The following is a 19,419-nucleotide window of genomic DNA, read 5'->3' as shown; positions in this document are numbered from 1 at the left end:
AGGGAACGGTCATAAATGCAGTAATTACAGCTTAGGCAGAAATAAGCTGCACTCTGCTGCTTGTACCGGCTGCCTGTTAGCGACAGCAGGGACACCTCTGAACACTTTCTCTCACAACTTATTCACTTTGATTTATTCACTCCTGGGATTCACTTTGAAATTTAATCATGGATCTACCTCTGGATTCTGGATAATTATGACACATTTATTTATTCCGATTTCCTTTAAGTCAAATCAAATTGTCGGAACAAACTTTTTCAGAAAAGGAAACAGGCCCATTGACCATGTCTGTGACGGCCCTGTTCAGGGGGAAGTGGGGCCAGAAATCACAGGAAGTCCCAGACAAGCATCCAGCAGCTGCTGTTCAAGTGAGCCACCAGGAGGACGAAGATGAGGATGACTCCACCACTGGTTTCAGCAGAGAGCCGATCCGCAGGAACTCTCGCTTCTACCGGTCCATGAGGAAGAAGAGGATGGTGTCATCAGATCCGTCTGACAGTAAGAACACATCAGCTTCTCTCTACTTCCACCTCCAACCTTCTGACCCGCTGAGCCGTAGACCCAGCCTACTCTGAAACATGAGCAGGATTTATTTATTAATTATTATTATTATTATTATTATTATTATTATTATTATTATTATTTATTAGAGTATATTGGAGTGTATTGGAGTGTATTGCAGTGTATTGTAGTATATTGGAGTGTACTGGAGTGTATTGGAATACTTTGGAGTATATTGGAGCGTATTGGAGCGTATTGGAGTGTACTGGAGTGTATTGGAATACTTTGGAGTATATTGGAGCGTATTGGAGCGTATTGGAGTGTATTGGAGTGTATTGGAGTGTATTTGGAGTGTATTGGAGTGCATTAGAGTATATTATGTATTAGAGTATATTGGAGTGTATTGGAGTGTATTGCAGTGTATTGTAGTATATTGGAGTGTACTGGAGTGTATTGGAATACTTTGGAGTATATTGGAGCGTATTGGAGTGTATTGGAGTGTATTGGAATGTTTTGGAGTGTATTGGACTGTATTTGAGTGTATTAGAGTGTATTGGAGTGTTTTGGAGTGTATTGGGGTGTATTGGAGTGTATTGGAGTGTATTGGGGTGTATTGGAGTGTATTGGAGTGTATTGGAGTGTCTCTGTGTGGAGGTGGTGTTGTTGGCGATGCTTTACTGTATTGTATTGCACTGTCATCCCTTTGAAAGGTAATTGTTGTTGGAAGTGGAACAAAGGCTGGTTAGACAGATCCTTCAGTAGAAATCTATTTGAACAGAACTTGAGGAACTGGTTCTGGTGGAACTGAGGAACACCTGTACTTCACCAGGACGACCTCTGACCCCGTATCCAACAACCATAACACAACCTGACGCGTGTGTGCTACAACTAAACAACAACACACAGCAGATTTGAACTGTTTTTATTGATAGATCACAGATGAATTATAGACTTATTAATACTCGTGTTTCTGTGTAGGAGTCATATTCATAGAGACACACCAACATCAATAAAGTATCTGACCTCTGCCCAGCGTCTGTCAGTGATAATACATAACCAGGAAGTCACAAATAAAACAGAGTGAAGCCATAAAACATGAAGGAAGGTTGAACATGAGCTGAAAATAACAAGGAAACTAATAAATGCTGATCATTGATGTGAAGATATTCTTATCTGATCACCTGCTAGCAGCTGCCATGTAGAGATCATTTACATGATCACTTTATCATCAGGATATGATCACATGGTTCGATAGCAGAGCACATACAAGACAGCAGATCAGTGGAGAGTGGAGAGGAGAACCAGGCCTGATGAGGAGAACTAGGCCTGATGAGGAGAACCAGGATGGATGAGGAGAACCAGGCCTGATGAGGAGAACCAGGATGGATGAGGAGAACCGGGCTGACTGGAGTAGAAGACATTAAAGAGATTAACCCCTGAATCAAACATACGAACATTTATCTGAGGCTCCTCTTCATCAGCTGGAGTCATGTGTTCTGATTGTTTTGGGTCCCATTGAAACCGCTGTCCTGGTTATAGTTGTGACTAACTGGACCTGAAGACCCAAACAGACTGGAATGGTGATGGAAATCCAAATAATATACAGAATCAGTTTGGCTCATGATGAAGCTACATTTTTATATATGTTTCAATACCTCTCTGAAGTGTAGAAGAGTCCAGAGTGCTGTGGATCCTGAATGATCATTAATTGTTCTGAATAATCAATGAAGCAAACATTGTTGTTAGGAACATTCATATCTACAACTCCCAAACTTTGGAGACACATGCAGGAAAGATATTTCCAAAGGCCCCCTGAATGAAAGTGTCTTGTGACATGAGTCACAAGAGGATTGACAGGGGGAGAAATATCCAGCATGACTGAGATCCAAACACTGCAAAAATCACACCAAACCTCTGAGAGGAAAACCTTAGAAAGTCCAACAGGAAACTGTTGTCGAGTTATAAAGGAGAGAAAAAGGCCTTTAAAGAGATTGAAGTGTTTCTACATCTCTATGAGGACCTGATTCTCCACAGGATAATACGGGGAATAAAACCATGTGGAATCTTACTTGTTTGTTTTAAATGTAGTCCAACCATTTTATTATTATTATTATTATTATTATTATTATTATTATTTCTTTTTTTAACTACACATCAGATCAAACAATGACAGTCATTGTAAGAGTTGAAGAGTCAGTGACATCACTGAGGATACGACTCCTGTTAGAGCTGTTCGATAAATATCTCCTTGAGAAGCAGCTGAAGGGAACCAGTTAAACATTTTTTACATTATATCATGTATTGAATTATTGATTGGGGAAAATGATCCAATAATATCCAAGTAACAGCTTCAACCTCATCAGTCCTCCTTGAACAGCTGTAACAACATATCTGATGTTTTAATGTCCTGTGAGGTTAAAATGTGGCTTCAGCATCACACTTCCTGTCACACAGTCACGTAGTGCTCATTCATATCAAGTAACCAACCATCAACCATCAGTGATGTCATCAACCATCAGTGATGTCATCAACCAATCAGTGATGTCATCAACCATCAGTGATGTCATCATTGGTTTGTGAACATTATGAATCCTCCAGTTCAGATTCTGTCCGTCACCATCTTGCTTGTTCGGAGCGGTTTGGAGCAGGAAGTGACCATATTTGGACGAGCTGGGGGAGGAGCCAGCAGTGGATCTGACCAATCTGATCGGAAACATGACGATACTATGTCCCACCCACCAATAGCTGTAACCTGACTGCACCACAGGCCTGTCAATCAAACAGACACGCCCCCAAAAACAGGTCTTCTTGAATCTTCTTTTCTAATGAATGAGGGATTATTTTCAGATGGACCTCCAGAAAACTAATAAGAAGGAGTGACTTTAGCTAACAACACCGAGATAACTGATGGACACATTTTATTCACTTTGGATTTGATGAGAGAAGTTGAATGGGAGTCTATGGAGCCGGAGGCTTTTTGGAGCCGACCTCTAGTGGCACTCGCTGGTATTGCAGCTGAAGACACTTCTGGATCGGAACCATTTTACAGACCTGAAGCTACGAACTCTTTTATATCCAGTCTGAGGAAAAAAACAGAATTCTCCATCAATACCTCCATCATTACCTCCATCATTACCTCTATCATTACCTCCATCATTACATCTATCATTACCTCCATCATTACCTCCATCTATAAAACATCCATCCAAAAACATGCACCTCAGGTCAGGTTACCTGGCGCCGCGCTAGTGGCAGCCTGCTGCAGCATCTCCCCCCTGAGAGCCCCCCTGCTGTAGTGAAGACATTTCCCCTCGGGGATTAATAAAGTGTATAAAATAAAAATTAAAAAAAAAAAAAACACTCATGGTTGAAATGCACTTATTGTAAGTCGCTTTGGATAAAAGCGTCAGCTAAATGAAATGTAATGTCTCTGTCTGTCTCTCTGTCTCTCTGTCTCTTTGTCTCTGTCTCTCTGTCTGCCTCTCTGTCTTTCTGTCTGTCTCGCTGTCTCTCTGGCTCTGTCTCTCTGTTTCTGTCTCTCTGGCTCTGTCTCTGTCTCTGTCTCTTTGGCTCTGTCTCTATGTCTCTTTCTCTGTCTCTGTCTCTGTCTCGCTGTCTCTGTCTATCTGTCTCTCTGTCTCTCCGTCTCTGTCTATCTCCAGACTGCAGCAGGTCAGGTGTGGACCACAGCCCATCTACCAGAGCAGGAGGCTCCGCCTCTAACGCCCTCTTGCCCCACCCATCACCTGTGTTGCCGGGGGCGAGACGGTGAGTGTGCATGACTTCACTGCCCAACCCTGCAACACACCCAGAGAGCAAAGGTACACGTAGAGTCTGTTGAAACACGGCACACGTCTGTGTAAAGAAGAACACAGTCTACCTGGATGTTCTACTGAGAACTGGAGGTTCTTTATAGGGTTAGGGTTCATGTTCTACTGAGAACTGGAGGTTCTTTATAGGGTTAGGGTTCATGTTCGACTGAGAACTGGAGGTTCTTTATAGGGTTAGGGTTCATGTTCTACTGAGAACTGTAGGTTCTTTATAGGGTTAGGGTTCATGTTCTACAGTGAAATAGAGGTTCTTTATAGGGTTAGGGTTCATGTTTTACTGAGAACTAGAAGTTCTTTATAGGGTTAGGGTTCATGTTTTACTGAGAACTGGAGGCTCTTTATAGGGTTAGGGTTCATGTTCTACTGAGAACTGGAGGCTCTTTATAGGGTTAGGGTTCATGTTCTACTGAGAACCTGAAGGAGACATTGAAGATGATGATGAGCTTCATCTGTGGAGGGAAACATTGAAACAGCAGCTGAGTGGACACCTGTAGAATACCAGACTCACCTGTAGAATACCAGACTCACCTGTAGAATACCAAACTCACCTGTAGAATACCAAACTCACCTGTAGAATACCAAACTCACCTGTAGAATACCAGACTCACCTGTAGAATACCAGACTCACCTGTAGAATACCAAACTCACCTGTAGAATACCAAACTCACCTGTAGAATACCAAACTCACCTGTAGAATACCAGACTCACCTGTAGAATACCAGACTCACCTGTAGAATACCAAACTCACCTGTAGAATACCAGACTCACCTGTAGAATACCAAACTCACCTGTAGAATACCAGACTCACCTGTAGAATACCAAACTCACCTGTAGAATACCAAACTCACCTGTAGAATACCAGACTCACCTGTAGAATACCAGACTCACCTGTAGAATACCAAACTCACCTGTAGAATACCAGACTCACCTGTAGAATACCAGACTTACCTGTGCAGCAGCCAACAGGAGCTCTAATGTAACAGTGTTGCACTGAATCCTCCTTCAGTGTCGTTACAATGTTCCACTTCTGTTTCACCTTCATGTTTCTGTTTTCAACAACTAGTAACAGAAATGGAAGAAACTACTGGGGGTTTCTTTACAGAGGCGATCTGCGGAGGAGCAAAGCGACTGAATGACTCCATGACGAAGTAAAATAAAGCCGATGTGATGAATATATCGTCACCTTCAAGACTTCAATCCTGGCTGTTTTGGTGACACTCATGATTCAGTTTAAGACTACAAGTCCCCGAGTTCTGTGGGAAACCAGCTTTCCTTAAATAGCTACTTTTTCAGAAGTCAGCAGATAATAATCCAACATTCAGCAGCAGAGTTGGTTATTTAAAACTAATCTGCTGACAAAGATGGCCAGCGATGGGCATTAGCAGTGACTTAATAAAAACTCTGATAGCGTTTGGAGAGTAAACCCTCAATAGTAATGCTGCATCAGTGAGATACGCTAATGCTAACACTGGATCACTGATTATCCTTGTGCACAGGTAGGCTTTTTGATCCAAGTGTGGGAATGACAGACTCAGCATAACTATAAATACTCTTTAAGGAGTTAAATACATAACTTTCTTACAGTTAAATGACTTTTAGTATCAAAAACTGTTTGATTTCATTAAAATATAACATTATCTTACTATAACTTAAAAGATGACTGTGTATTGCTCGCAACAAGCGGCTTCAACACTTTTAAAACTACCTCATTTTCTCCATGTTATTAAGCTCCACTACACAAAAGTGGTTTAAGTTTCTCTCGTTTTAGTTTAAAGGTCCCATATCTTACAATTCCCAGCCAACCCAACATAAACAAATAGCAAACAAAATCACAGGTCAACCATCATAATGTCCAACATGAAAAGACAGGTAGACAATTGAACTATTAAGCGTTGGAATTGTTTTTTCCACATTTAAAAAAAGGTATGCAACTGGGACTTCTAGTCTGATGGCTGGAACTCACACAGAAACAAAACCACATCTTTGAATAAGCAGGTAGCACTTCAGAACTAGTGGACCGCGTTCAAATAAGTTTTAAGCCCCTTTGAAAATGCATCTCTTTAAATAATTTTGAAAGAAGTAATGCTTTAGGTGCATCAATACTGAAACTTAATCAGTTATTGGAGCAGTTACGACAAAGCACAACAGAAAAGGTTACACTGCATATGATCTCTATTATTTATTATTTAGAAGTAAATCACTTCCATTTATAGCAAAGCCTTTCAAATACAAGTTGGATTTGGAAGGTTACTTTCTCGAGTGTTTCAGTTCCTTCCTGCATGATATTTATGTTGATGATAGAGTTGTGTATCGACCTCTGAGTGTGTGTCTGAGTGTGTGTAGATGTAGAAATACTGACATGAGATCTGTCTTCTCTTGGAACAGCCAGAAGTTGTTTTTTTTTTAATTAAAATTAAAATTTTAATGATCTAAGTTTTTTTTATATTGTAATGATGAAAGTTCTTTTTGATATTGTAATGATGGAAGTTTTTTTATATATATATTTTAATGATGGACGTTTTTTAATTTTAATGATGGAAAGTTTTTATGTTTTAATGATGGAAAGTTTTTATGTTTTAATGACGGAAGGTGTCGTACCCGGTTCTGTACCAGCTGTCTTAAAGGTCCATCTTATGTCAATCAAAGCAGCAAACCACATCAGATTGTGTGTTGAATGTTTGTCAGTAACTCATATTGCAGAACATCCCTGGTACCTCCTTGAATATCTGATGTGGTATTTATACAGGAAGTACGGTGTACAGTCTCCTGACAGGGATCACTGAGCTGCTGTATTCTGATGAATCAGCTGTAGGAGGACTCACATGCGACAGTTTCATCTTAAATATCCAAACTTCTGATGTTGAAGCTGTCCATCAGTGGTGGCTTCTCAGCACATTCATAAAGTCGGCTCCATATGACAGTGTGTTGGATCCTTTCATCACAGATGGTAAAGGGAATGATGGATGGCAGAGCTGGAGGACGTGTTGTATACATTTAATAAAGTTGAATAAGTTTAATACAGATTTAAGTTTCAAATTCGCAGACCTAGAAAAACCTGTTTTGACAAGCACAATTTAACTGAACCCTTATAAAATTGTTAATTTTATAAAAATTCCAGTGATGGTTTGGTTTGAATGAATTCAACATAGTTTGTGACTCAGAGGTGATGGTGTAAATAGCAGTTTACAGTACTGGACTGTAATGGTGACTGAATGTGAAACACTGTAAAGGATATGAGTGTATATTCTTTATGTATGTATATTAGTATGCAGCTCTGCATTAACTTAAACAGTTCAGTCCCATCAGAAGACAGACAGTACATGCAGATGGAGCTCTATGATGTTCATGTCCAGGCCTTTTGTTGTCTTTCTTTGACTCCACTACAATAACTTGATTCATAGTTTATTAAAATCCTCACTTATGTTTTACAGTTGCAGCCCTTTTAGTTCTAAGAGCACAGTCTCGTACTTGTACTTGTGACCCCCTCATCCTCTTACTCAGCTTCTCAAACTTATCTGATCATATTTGAGTCCAAATGTGAAACCTGAGAATGGACAATGCAAACATCCAGAGTGACAGATTACAGCAGGACCTTTGGTGAATATCATGACCTACTTATTGTTTGACTGGATTTAGTCCTTCTCTTACAAACAAGAGGTTCTTTCAATATCTGCCCTCATTAATTGGTGCATGTGTGGGAAAAGCACGAGAGCGTACTTTGACAGATTTTGGTCATGGAATATGTCCACTGGAGCGGGCCTGTGTTTGGAATTACTGTCCGGCTGAACTCGGATGGACGGTGGGCTGTAACTGAAGCAGATGAAGGAAGTAGCAGGCAGACAGGGACCTCCATGGAGCACAACGTTGGCCTGTTCTCTTCAGACCTATCTAGAGGTCACTCCCTGCTGGAAGGGATCAACAACCCAACACATCCTCCACAGCTGAAGGACTGATGAGAGAAAGACTGGAAACTTCATGACTGGTGGATCTCAGACCCGACCACAGAACAAGAACCAGTACCATTCACAAAGGCAGACATTAAAACGCCTGGATGGGAGCTGACATGGACATCAGCTCAGGCCCCAACACACCACACTAGAGGGCCCGTACCATACCAGGCTGACAGGGAACTTAACACAGCTGTAGAAAACAACTCTGGAAGACACTTCTTCAAAAAGGAAGTGATGTTCTAGGAGTTTAGAAGCCGGGAAAGGTTGTTCACACGCAGAGAAGCTCTTCCTGAATCCTGGTGTATAAGGTGAATAGGAAGGGAGACAGAACAGTTCCCTGAGGAGCTCCAGTACCACTGACCACCATATCAGACAGCACACTGCCCAGACAGACAAACTGTGGTCTGCCTGTCAGGTAGTCAGTGATCCAGGAGACGGTGGAAGTGTCCACCCCCTCCCCCCCACCACCCGCAGCTTCTCACTCAGCAGCAGTGGTTGGATGGTGTTAAATGCACTGGAGAAATCAAAGAAAGTGATTCTCACAGAGTCACCGGTTCCATCCAGGTGAGACTGAGCTCGTTGCAGCAGGTAGATGATGGCATCGTCCACTCCCACATGAGGCTGGTACGCAAATTGTAGAGAGTCCAGAGAAGATTTCACCAGCGGCCTGAGGTGGGCTAAGACCAGCCTCTCCAGAACCTTCATCACATGAGATGTGAGGGCAACCGGTCGGTAGTTGTTGAGGCTGGATGGAGTCGTCTTCTTAGAGACTGGAACCAGGCATGACGTCTTCCACAGCACCGGGACCTCCTCCTGTTTCAGGCTCAGGTTGAAGAGGTGTTGCAGGACCTCAGCCAGCTGGACGGCGCAGGTCTTCAGGACCACTGGGCTGATGCCGTCAGGTCCTGCAACCTTGTGCTGGTGGGGTCTCTCCAGCTGTCTCCTAACCTGGCCAGTCGTCACAGAGAGGGGGGGAGGGGGGGTCATGGCGTCGATGGCGGAAGAGCCCTTTGGAGTTCAGGGCTCTGTGTCCATGCAGCTCACCAGGGGGGGGGAGGGGGGAGGGGGAAGGCAGCAGAGGTGTTTGGGAGGTGTGAGGTGTTGAGGAGACAGATGAGGGCGGTGAACTAAACCTGTTGAAGAAACAGTTTAGCTCATTGGCCCTCCAAGTTCCCCCTGGTTGTTCCTCTCCAGGTGAAGAAACAGTTTAGCTCATTGGCCCTCCAGGTTCCCCCTGGTTGTTCCTCTCCAGGTTCCCCCTGGTTGTCTCTCTCTCCCCTTGAACCCAGTAATCTCCTTCATACCGGTCCACACCTAACAAACGTTAGTCATGGAGTTCCACAGGGTTCTGTACTCAGACCAATACCTTTCACACACTAACATGCTTCCCTTATGCAATATCATTAGGAATCATTCCATTACTAGTTCAAATTCAAGCATGTGTTCAAGACATAATAACCCATAACTGTCGACTTCTAATCTCAGATAAAACTGAAATGATTGTGTTTGGTCAGAAATGTACCATCTAACCATGTAGTTCCTGTTGCCATCGTTCCAGTACGACCGAAAGGAAACATCAGCAATGTTGACACTCGTCCATAAGAACTACTGTCTCCTCATTGGCCCCCTGTAAAATCACAGTTCTGGTTCTCCTGTGGAACCGGCTCCCAGTTCTGGTTTAGGAGGGATATCCTCTCTACTTTTTGTCAGATTTCCTTTTGCATAAATCTTGTAGTTTGGGTTGGTTTGATGATATTGGACCCTCTCTCAGGTCCTGCTGCAGGCCTCTGCTGCTGGAGGACTTCCCATAATAGACTGATGGCAGACAATGCAATATATACTTTATATTTTAGATGTTTAAAAGTTGGCCATGTTCGCCCTGATGACTGCTTTGCTCTTGGAAACAAAGCTATTCACTCGGATTGGTTTTTAAATCGCTGTGCGATCGCTTGTCAAAAGTTGAATTTCTTTTCTCCTTCATGTGTTTAAGACCTCGTAAAGTGTTTGATGAAACTATCTCTGATGAGAAGCTCCAGGAGAGGAAGCCCAGACTAAAACATGTTCGGAGGAGACTGCATGAGTCAGACGACAGGCTGAAATAAGAGAAAGACATGAGACTTAGATTGTGTGTTTGTGAGACAGAGAAGATGACTGGATGGTATCTACATGTGGTGTTTTGGGGGAGGAGCTTAGGTAGTGATAGTGTTGGTTGTTATTTCAGAATTAAAGCTACATTTAACCAGCATGGTGACCATAACACACCATCCCACCTCAGCTTTACTTGGTGCCACCATCTTCTGTTTCTCAACAGAACCTTGAGCCCAAACTCACCTTCAAGCTGGTGAAGGAGGGCTGCACAGTAACAGCAGCGGTTAGGGATGAGTTGGACCGCACAGTAAAGTCACAGCAGCCAACCAGCTATATAAATAAAACTGAATTGAATTGAATTGAACCAGTGGTTCATCATCAGTGTTCAAAGCTGTTATCAAAGTACAAATCTATGAAATATTTCATCTTAATGACACAATTACATTTGTTTTGTTTCAATGCTTTGGTGTCTTCATTATTACTGTACGTGTGTGTGTGTGTGTGTGTGTGTGTGTGTGTGTGTGTGTGTGTGTGTGTGTGTGTGTGTGTGTGTGTGTGTGTGTGTGTGTGTTTGCCAGTGAGTGATGACAAAAATTAACACAAATACATGTTCAACATGATTTTGGTAACTTCGTAGTAAAAAGTGAACGATAAATGTGTTTCTGAGATGTTTTTGTTTTTTCCTGTCACATGTAGCCCCCCGCGTTCCCCACACCTCCATCATTCCGGAGCCGTGTTGCCAAGCAATGCCGAGGCCGGCAGCAGACATGCTCTGTACCACAGAGATGCTGTGGATAGGAGAAGAGGAGGAGTGGGAGGAGGGAGGACTGTGGACATATCTGCTGCCTCCAACAACCAGAATAGAGATTTTACAGCTGAGATGATCACTTACCGGACTCACAGCCTTCATAGCGAAGAAATGAAAAAGCTCTCAGAGCAAACAGCGGCAGCTTGCACTGTACAGGAGATCAGAGGGAAAACTATGAGCTCCCAGCAGCCAGCTTGTGACGGAGCAGACCAGGATAACACCAGCCTCAGGTCAGACCCAATTGCATTTGAAATGGAGAGGTTTACGATAAGTGTCAGAGCGTCAACATTCTGTTTATAGTAAACAGATATATTACAGACACATGAGGAAAGGTTTTAGTTCTCCGTTTAGTGTAAAACAAAATTACAGATCCCTGTGAATAATGACAAAGTTGGTGATGAAGAGACAGAATGAGAAGTGACTGAAGTGATTGTGAACAGGCTCAGATGGATGTTTTTATATTTCCATCCAATAATGTAGAAAGTAATCGCTGTTTGATTTGATGCTGAAGATCTCAGACTTCATCATTCTGTGTTTAATGTCATGATGTTATTTTTTAAATAGTATCATGAACCATATCGTATAATATATTAAAATAGAGACATGTGTGTGAGTCCAAACATGTCCTTTGTGTTTCTTTTCAGGATGCTGCGTAACGGAGAAAAGTCCCAGACGATTTGCCACAGCCTGAAAATCGTCAAAAACATTGGTGAGCATGTGAACGTGTGAAGGTAGCATGTTATAACAACAACACAATCATCTCTTCTGCTGTCATTATATTATCATTTAGACTGAGCATGAAACATACGTTGGTATTCACAACAGTTTATGAAGCCAACCACAGATGTGATGAGGCCTCAGCAGGTGTCTGTACCTGCACATCTCTGAGTCAAGGTTGAGTGCCTCTCTGAGCTGATAGCTGGCTGTGTTGACAGACTACTCATCAGAGTGTAATTCACTGTGTACACAGGAACACAGATATTTGCAGAGATTAGTCTAAATATACTTGAAGACAGCATCTTACTTGCAGACGATGGTAAACACAAGCTTAACAAAAGGAAGAGTGTGAGCTGAGGCCGAGCAGAGCAGCGATGCTGTCTGTCATCTGCAGATATATGTGCTGCTGCTTCTCTCCAACCTGTGCATCTTCTGCTGTGTGTGCCTTTCACTCTTATGTAATCTCAGTCCTGTTCGACGCCCACCAAAGTAATCTGCAGTATATGACTAAGGAATATTATGCAACGGACCACTGTTCAAAGTCACTCTCTATATCAGCAAACTTTCAGCCCACCTGAAACTTAGTGAGAGACACAGTTTCTGTGTGTTTCTGAGTGCATTACAGCAGGGAGTGGAAGTCCAGTCCAAGTCTGCATCAGCATCTGCTCTACTGTTGTTTCCACTCATTTTGGTTTAGTACATTTAATTCAATTCAATTTAATTTATTTAAATAGCACCAAATCACAACAGGTTATTTCATGGCACTTTAAACATTAAAGTCCTTAAAACAGAACTTTACACAATTATACAAAGAAACCCAACAATTAGAAGAAACCTCCAACAGAATGAAAACTCTCTTTTAACAGAAGACACCTCCAATACAAAGAAGAAAAAACTCTCTTTAACAGAAGAAACCTCCAACAGAAGGAAAAACTCTCTTTTAACAGGAAGAAACCTACAACAGAAGGAAAAACTCTCTTTTAACAGGAAGAAACCTCCAACAGAAGGAAAAACTCTCTTTTAACAGGAAGAAACCTCCAACAGAAGAAAAAACTCTCTTTAACAGAAGAAACCTCCAACAGAAGGAAAAACTCTCTTTTAACAGGAAGAAACCTACAACAGAAGGAAAAACTCTCTTTTAACAGGAAGAAACCTCCAACAGAAGGAAAAACTCTCTTTTAACAAAAGAAACCTCCAACAGAAGGAAAAACTCTCTTTTAACAGGAAGAAACCTCCAACAGAACCAGGCTCATAGGTGGAGAACATCTGCCTGTTAATATTGTTAATATTGATAATAAACATTATACCCCTTTTTTTTCTTTACTTCCATCTTCCAGGTGATCTTTTTTTTTTGTGGTTGCTGCTTCTTACAATTCAATAAGTCTTAATTAATTAAAACAACATGAAACCATATGTCCACACTTCTGAGGAGGATGAATATCACATTTAAAAAGACCATATTTGAAGGAAAGTCATTTACTACAATTATTACTGTTAAAACATTAGCATGATGTTTCTACAGTGAACAACAATAAGAGCCACAGAACTGGACTGTGTTTGATGTGTAACTAACCCCATTAGTCTTCGCAGTTTAGTCATGAACACACATTTTGAATGGCTATCCTCTGCTATGACATATTGTTGTTGGAAACACATCATAGAATTCACATATCAACACATATTTCGTTCAGTCACAATGACTTTTATACCAGGTGGGTCAGCATATAAATATCAGTGTTATCATTCGTTCAAGCTGTATGTGCTGAAATGTGAAAGATATTTTCTAAACTCTTTTAGACCCAAAGTGAAGCTAAACATGTCAGTTTACAAAATGCAACACACTCTAAACTGTAATGTAGAAAGAAGGTGAAATAAAATCAAAGGAGTTGGTTACAACGAGTAGAACCTAATCCGTTCCAGCGGTGTGTCGGTCATCTTTAAAACTGTTCCTGCTGATCAAACATGTCACTCAAACACTTCTACACAGAAACGCTTCCTGTATTTTAATCACGTGAAAGAGACCCCAGCACACCTCAGTTCAGGCTATTTTCCTGCATGTTAAGCATGTAACATGTTTATGGCTTTGAAAGCCTCCAAAACTCAGGTGACCTACAACTCAACACACCTGAATCCCAGAAGCTGAAGCCTGTGTTGACATGGTGTTCGACAGAGAGGATATCAAGGCCTGTGCAGAAAGCAGCAAGACATTTTAAATGTGTCCCTTGTGCCCACTCAGTGTCTTTTGACCCTCCAGCCTTCCTGTACCAGGAGTACCGGGACACCTCCAAGCAGCAGGAGATCGAGCAGCGGCGGCAGCGTGAAAACCTTTGTCCTGCAGTGGTGGACGGGACGGTGGAGGCAGGATCAGGTGTGACTTCTCCACCAGCGTTGCAGCTGCAGCTGAGGAATGGCGCTCACTCACTGAGCCTGTGGCAGAACTTGGAAGCTGTGCAGGCCAGCGGGCTACTCAGCAAGCTGCCGCAGAGAGAAATCATAATGCAAGAGGTAGATGTGTGTGTGTGTGTGTGTGTGTGTGTGTGTGTGTGTGTGTGTGTGTGTGTGTGCGTGCGTGCGTGCGTGTGTGTGTGTGTGTGTGTGTGTGTGTGTGTGTGTGTGTGTGCGTGCGTGCGTGTGTGTGTGTGTGTGTGTGTGTGTGTGTGTGTGTGTATGTACAACCTCATTGCCAAAAACGTTGGGACGCTGTGTAAAATGTAAATAAAAACAGAATGCAATGATTTGCAAATCTCATAAACTCATATTAAATTGCAAATCGACCAAAGACAACATATCAAATGTTGAAACTGAGAGATGTTATTGTTTTATGTAAAATATTTGCTCATTTTGAATTTGATGGCAGCAACACATCTCTATAAAGTTGTGACAGGATCAACAAAACATTAAAAAAAAACCTGGTGGAACATCTGACAACTAATTATGTTACCATGGCAACAGATCAGTAACATGATTGGGTATAAAAATATGATTTCAGAAAGGCAGTCTCTCAGCAGTGAAGATGGGGAAAGGTTCGCCACTCTGTGAAAGACTGAGAAAATAGTTCAACAATCTAAGAATAATGTTCCTCAATGTAAAACTACAAAGAATTAGTGGATTTCATCGACTACGGTTCATAATATCCTTAAAAGATTCAGAGAATCTGGAGAAATCTCTGAACACAAGGGACAAGGCTGGAAACCAATATTGGATGGTGGTGATCTTCGGGCCCTCAGGCAGCGCTGCATTAAAAACACACTATTCTGGAGTGGAAATCACTGCATGGGCTCAGGAACACTTGTGAAAACCATCGTCTGTGAACACAGTTCATCGCTGCGTCCACAAATGATGTTAAAACTCTCCAAAGAAGAAACCAGATAGAAACATGATCCAGAAACACCGCCGCCTTCTCTGGACCCGAGATCATTGAAGATGGACTGCGGTGAAGTGGAAAACTGTCCTGAGGTCTGATGGATCACAATCTGAGATTCTGTTTGGAAATCATGGACGCTGCATCCTCCAGGTTAAAGAGGAGAGGGACCATCCAGCTTGTTATCAGCTCAGTTCTAAAGCCAGCATCTGTGATGGTACAGGATGCATTAGTGCACATGGCATGGGTAGCTTGAACATCTGGAAGGAAGCATTACTGCTGAATGATATATTCAGGTTTTGGAGCAACATATGCTGCCATCCAGACAACGTCTCTTTCAGGGAAGGTCTTATTTATTTCAGCAGAACAACGTCCAACCACATTCTGCACGTATTCCAACAGCATGGCTCCGTAGTAGAAAACCTTCAACATCCTATAGCGGTTGTGTCTGTACCCAGACCACCTATATTTAAAAAAACTCAACAAAAGATGTATCAATAAAAATGTAATAAAAATTTATCCTACCAAATTAATGGATTAATGGATCCTCCTACTCTTTAACTGACTCATACCTCACCGTTTTCTTCTCTCCCATAGTTTCTTCTTATTATCTGTTGTCTCCATTCAGTTCCTTCGCTCGCATAGTTTCTGTTCTTTCTTTTCCAGATGTCCCGTCATGGAGCTGCATGTCTCTGCTCTGCGATTGTCGTCTCCTCCAACAGTTCTTCTCTTCTATCTCTATGCTGTCCTTTTCTCTCTCTGCTCTCCTCTCACCCCAACCGGTGGAGGCAGATGGCCACCCACCTCTGAACCTGGTTCTGTTAACAGATGCTCCGCCCACCTCTGATCCTGGTTCTGTTAACAGATGTTCTCCACCTCTGATCCTGGTTCTGTTAACAGATGCTCCGCCACCTCTGAGCCTGGTTCTGTGAACAGATGCTCCGCCCACCTCTGATTCTGGTTCTGTCTGAGGTTTCTTCTTGTTAAAGGGAGTTTTTCTTCCCTCTGTTGGAGGTTTTTCTCCCTTAAAGAGGAGTTGTTTTTTCCCTCCTAGCTTATGTGGGAATTGTTGACTTGTTGAATTGTTGAATTGTTGGGTTTCTCTGTATAATATTGTAAAGTTCTGCTGTAAGGACTTTAATGTGTTAAGTGCCATGAAATTGAATTGAATTGAATTAGTAGAAGAGTCCGCTGATAAACTGGCCTCCTGCAGTCCAGACCTGTCAATCATTGAAAACATCTGGAGCATCAGGACATGAAAAATACAACCAAGGAGACCCTGAACTGTTGAGCAGCTGAAATCCTCTATCAGGCAAGCACGGGACCATATTTCACTTTCAAAACTCCAGAAACTGGTCTCCTCAGTTCCCAAAGGTTTCCAGAGTGTTGTTAAAAGAAGAGGTGATGCAGCTCAGTGGTGAACATGATCCTGGAACAACTTTATAGAGACGTGTTGCTGACATCAGATTCACAATGAGAAGATATTTATCATAAAACAATAATATTTCTCAGTTTCAACATTTGATATGTTGTCTTTGGTCTATTTGAAATCGAATATGGGTTTACATGATTTGCAAATCATTGCATGGTGTTTTTAATTTACATTTTACGCGGCACGTCCTTTTTGGAGACAAGGTTGTAAGTGTTTCAGCTGTGCAGCAGAATGTCATCGTATCAACTGCTTACGCATTAATGTGGCCTTCTGATTTTTCTCCCCAGGCCATGTTTGAACTTGTTACCTCAGAAGCATCCTACTACAAGAGTTTGGAAATTTTAGAGACACACTTCCTACGTAACCCTGATTTATTCAACACTCTCAGCCAGTCCGACATGCATTTCCTGTTCTCCAACATTGAGGAGGTCATGAACGCCAGTGAAAGGTAGGACAGAGTCTTAAACTGTCTCTGATCACGTACTTCCTTTAGTACACTCACATACACTATTCTTCCTTGTTAGTGCTTAGGAGGTACTTGAATTTCAACAACTTACTGGAAATAAATGTAATTTTGAAAGCATCACCTGCCAACTTTTCTGCAGCTTTAATTATTTTACCCAGAAACCAACATGTATTTGTGCCCTCTGTTTAACACACAATAAACACAGTGATGTCTTTCTTCCTTTTCTGCCTTATTTATGGACCCTTTTGAGTGCACTATCCTGTAGTGTACTGCATGTTTCCATACTTGACAGTGTGAACACACTTATGCACTAAAACAGTATTCTTAGTAGTTTTGGTACATAAGTAGGGTATTTGAGACACAGCAGTAGTTGATGTAAATCAGTTTATAATTGAAGTCTACATGTTGCACCAGCAGCTGCTGCTTCATGTCCCTGAATAATGGTCTCCATATTATTTTCAGATTCCTGATGGATCTTGAGCACCGAATCGAGAAGTCTATTTTGATTTCTGATGTGTGCGACATCGTTCATTACCACGCAGTGAAACACTTCGGTGTCTTCATCACATACGTCATTAACCAAGTGTACCAGGAGAAAAACTACAGGCGCATTCTGTGAGAACCTTCTTTTATAAACTCAAGAGCTAAAATGTCTTCTTCATGCACCAGTAGTTCATTGTGGAGTCATGTATGAATCATTTCTTATTGAAGAAAATTAGTTATTGAAGTTATTTTTGTGTTTAGAAAGCAGGTTTCTGTCAGAACAGCTCTGTGAGTTGCTCCACTGTTGATAATGAATGCATGCTTGGAACAGAGAGCAAGTATGAGAAAGAATCTGAGTTGACATCTCTCATCATGTTCTGTTTGTTTATGTCAGTGAATGTTTCCAGACAGTCTCTTTTGTTTTTGATCATGACAAATCTGATGTGCAGGGTGTGGTTGACTATGAATATAATGCGTATGTCCCTGTTCCTCAACCACACATTCCTGAGTGACACTGTGACTTTCCCACGCACAGCAGGACAGGTACCTGAAATGGCAGACACCAAGTGGAGTTTCTGCTAGCTAGAAGAATAAAATCTCTGAGATCTGCTGGTTGTTTTTAAGTGAAATCTGACCTGTTCTGACAATTATCTGTGACTATTTTATAAACTAACATTTTGGTGTTGGACCTTTAAGACATTACTAAGGGCCCTATTTTTGTACCGGTGCAAACTTGGTCTTAATGTAGATCAAGGTACATTTGCATTGCACAGGACAAAGTTTCCCACTCATCTGGTTTAGTAATCTAGCAGCTGTGTGACACTGTGTCATCTACACACTGAAGGTTAAAGCACACACAGCAGCTGAGCTCATTTAAGTCATGATTGGAAAGTAAATTAGTCACACTTAAAGCTCCTGGCGCAGTTTATTTATTAACACCACAACATCTGTTTATTTATTAACACCACAACATCCATTTATGTATTAACAAAATCAGTTTATTTATTAACACCACAACATCTGTTTACTTATTAACACCACAACATCCATGTATTTATTAACACCATAACATCAGTTTATTCATTAACACACAACATCCGTTTATTTATTAACACCCCAACATCAGTTTATTTAATTAACATCAGTTTATTTGTTAACACCTCAACATCCGTTTATTTTTTAACAACATCAGTTTATTTATTAGCACACAACAGCTGTTTATTTATTAACAATATCAGTTTATTTATTAACACCACAACATCAGTTTATTTAATTAACATCAGTTTATTTATTAACACCACAGCATCTCTTTATTTATTAACAACATCATTTTATTTATTAACACAAAACATCAGTTTATTTATTAACACACAACATCTGTTTATTTATTAACACCCCAACATCAGTTTATTTAATTAACATCAGTTTATTTATTAACACCACAACATCTCTTTATTTATTAACAACATCATTTTATATTATTAACACAAAACATCAGTTTATTTATTAACACCCAACATCAGTTTATTTATTAAAACCACAATATCTGTTTATTTATTAACACCACAATATCCGTTTATTTATTAACAACATCAGTTTATGTATTAACACCACAACGTCAGTTTATTCATTAACACACAACATCTGTTTATTTATTAACACCCCACCATCAGTTTATTTAATTAATATCAGTTTATTTATTAACACCACAACATCTCTTTATTTATTAACATCATTTTATTTATTAACACCACAACAACAGTTTAAGTTTTTTAACATCAGT

General features: G+C 41.1%; 1 protein-coding gene across 1 annotated transcript in view; it reads left to right on the top strand.

Annotated features, from left to right (window-relative positions):
* Positions 1-269: 269 nt before the first annotated feature.
* The window catches only part of ngef (neuronal guanine nucleotide exchange factor), a 36,973-nt gene continuing 17,823 nt past the window's right edge, over positions 270-19,419 (top strand). The window contains exons 1-7 of the mRNA XM_069166478.1: positions 270-498; positions 4,164-4,269; positions 11,066-11,407; positions 11,822-11,886; positions 14,149-14,399; positions 16,975-17,135; positions 17,616-17,768. Coding sequence (XP_069022579.1) covers positions 285-498; positions 4,164-4,269; positions 11,066-11,407; positions 11,822-11,886; positions 14,149-14,399; positions 16,975-17,135; positions 17,616-17,768 — 1,292 coding nt within the window. The 5' untranslated portion in view covers positions 270-284. The remainder of the gene's footprint in view (positions 499-4,163; positions 4,270-11,065; positions 11,408-11,821; positions 11,887-14,148; positions 14,400-16,974; positions 17,136-17,615; positions 17,769-19,419) is intronic.

Source organism: Embiotoca jacksoni, unplaced genomic scaffold, assembly GCF_022577435.1.
Source record: "Embiotoca jacksoni isolate LCO1_2020_lvr unplaced genomic scaffold, fEmbJac1.0.p SCAF_39, whole genome shotgun sequence".
Lineage (NCBI taxonomy): Eukaryota > Metazoa > Chordata > Actinopteri > Embiotocidae > Embiotoca > Embiotoca jacksoni.
This window is presented reverse-complemented; position numbering and strand designations above follow the sequence as displayed.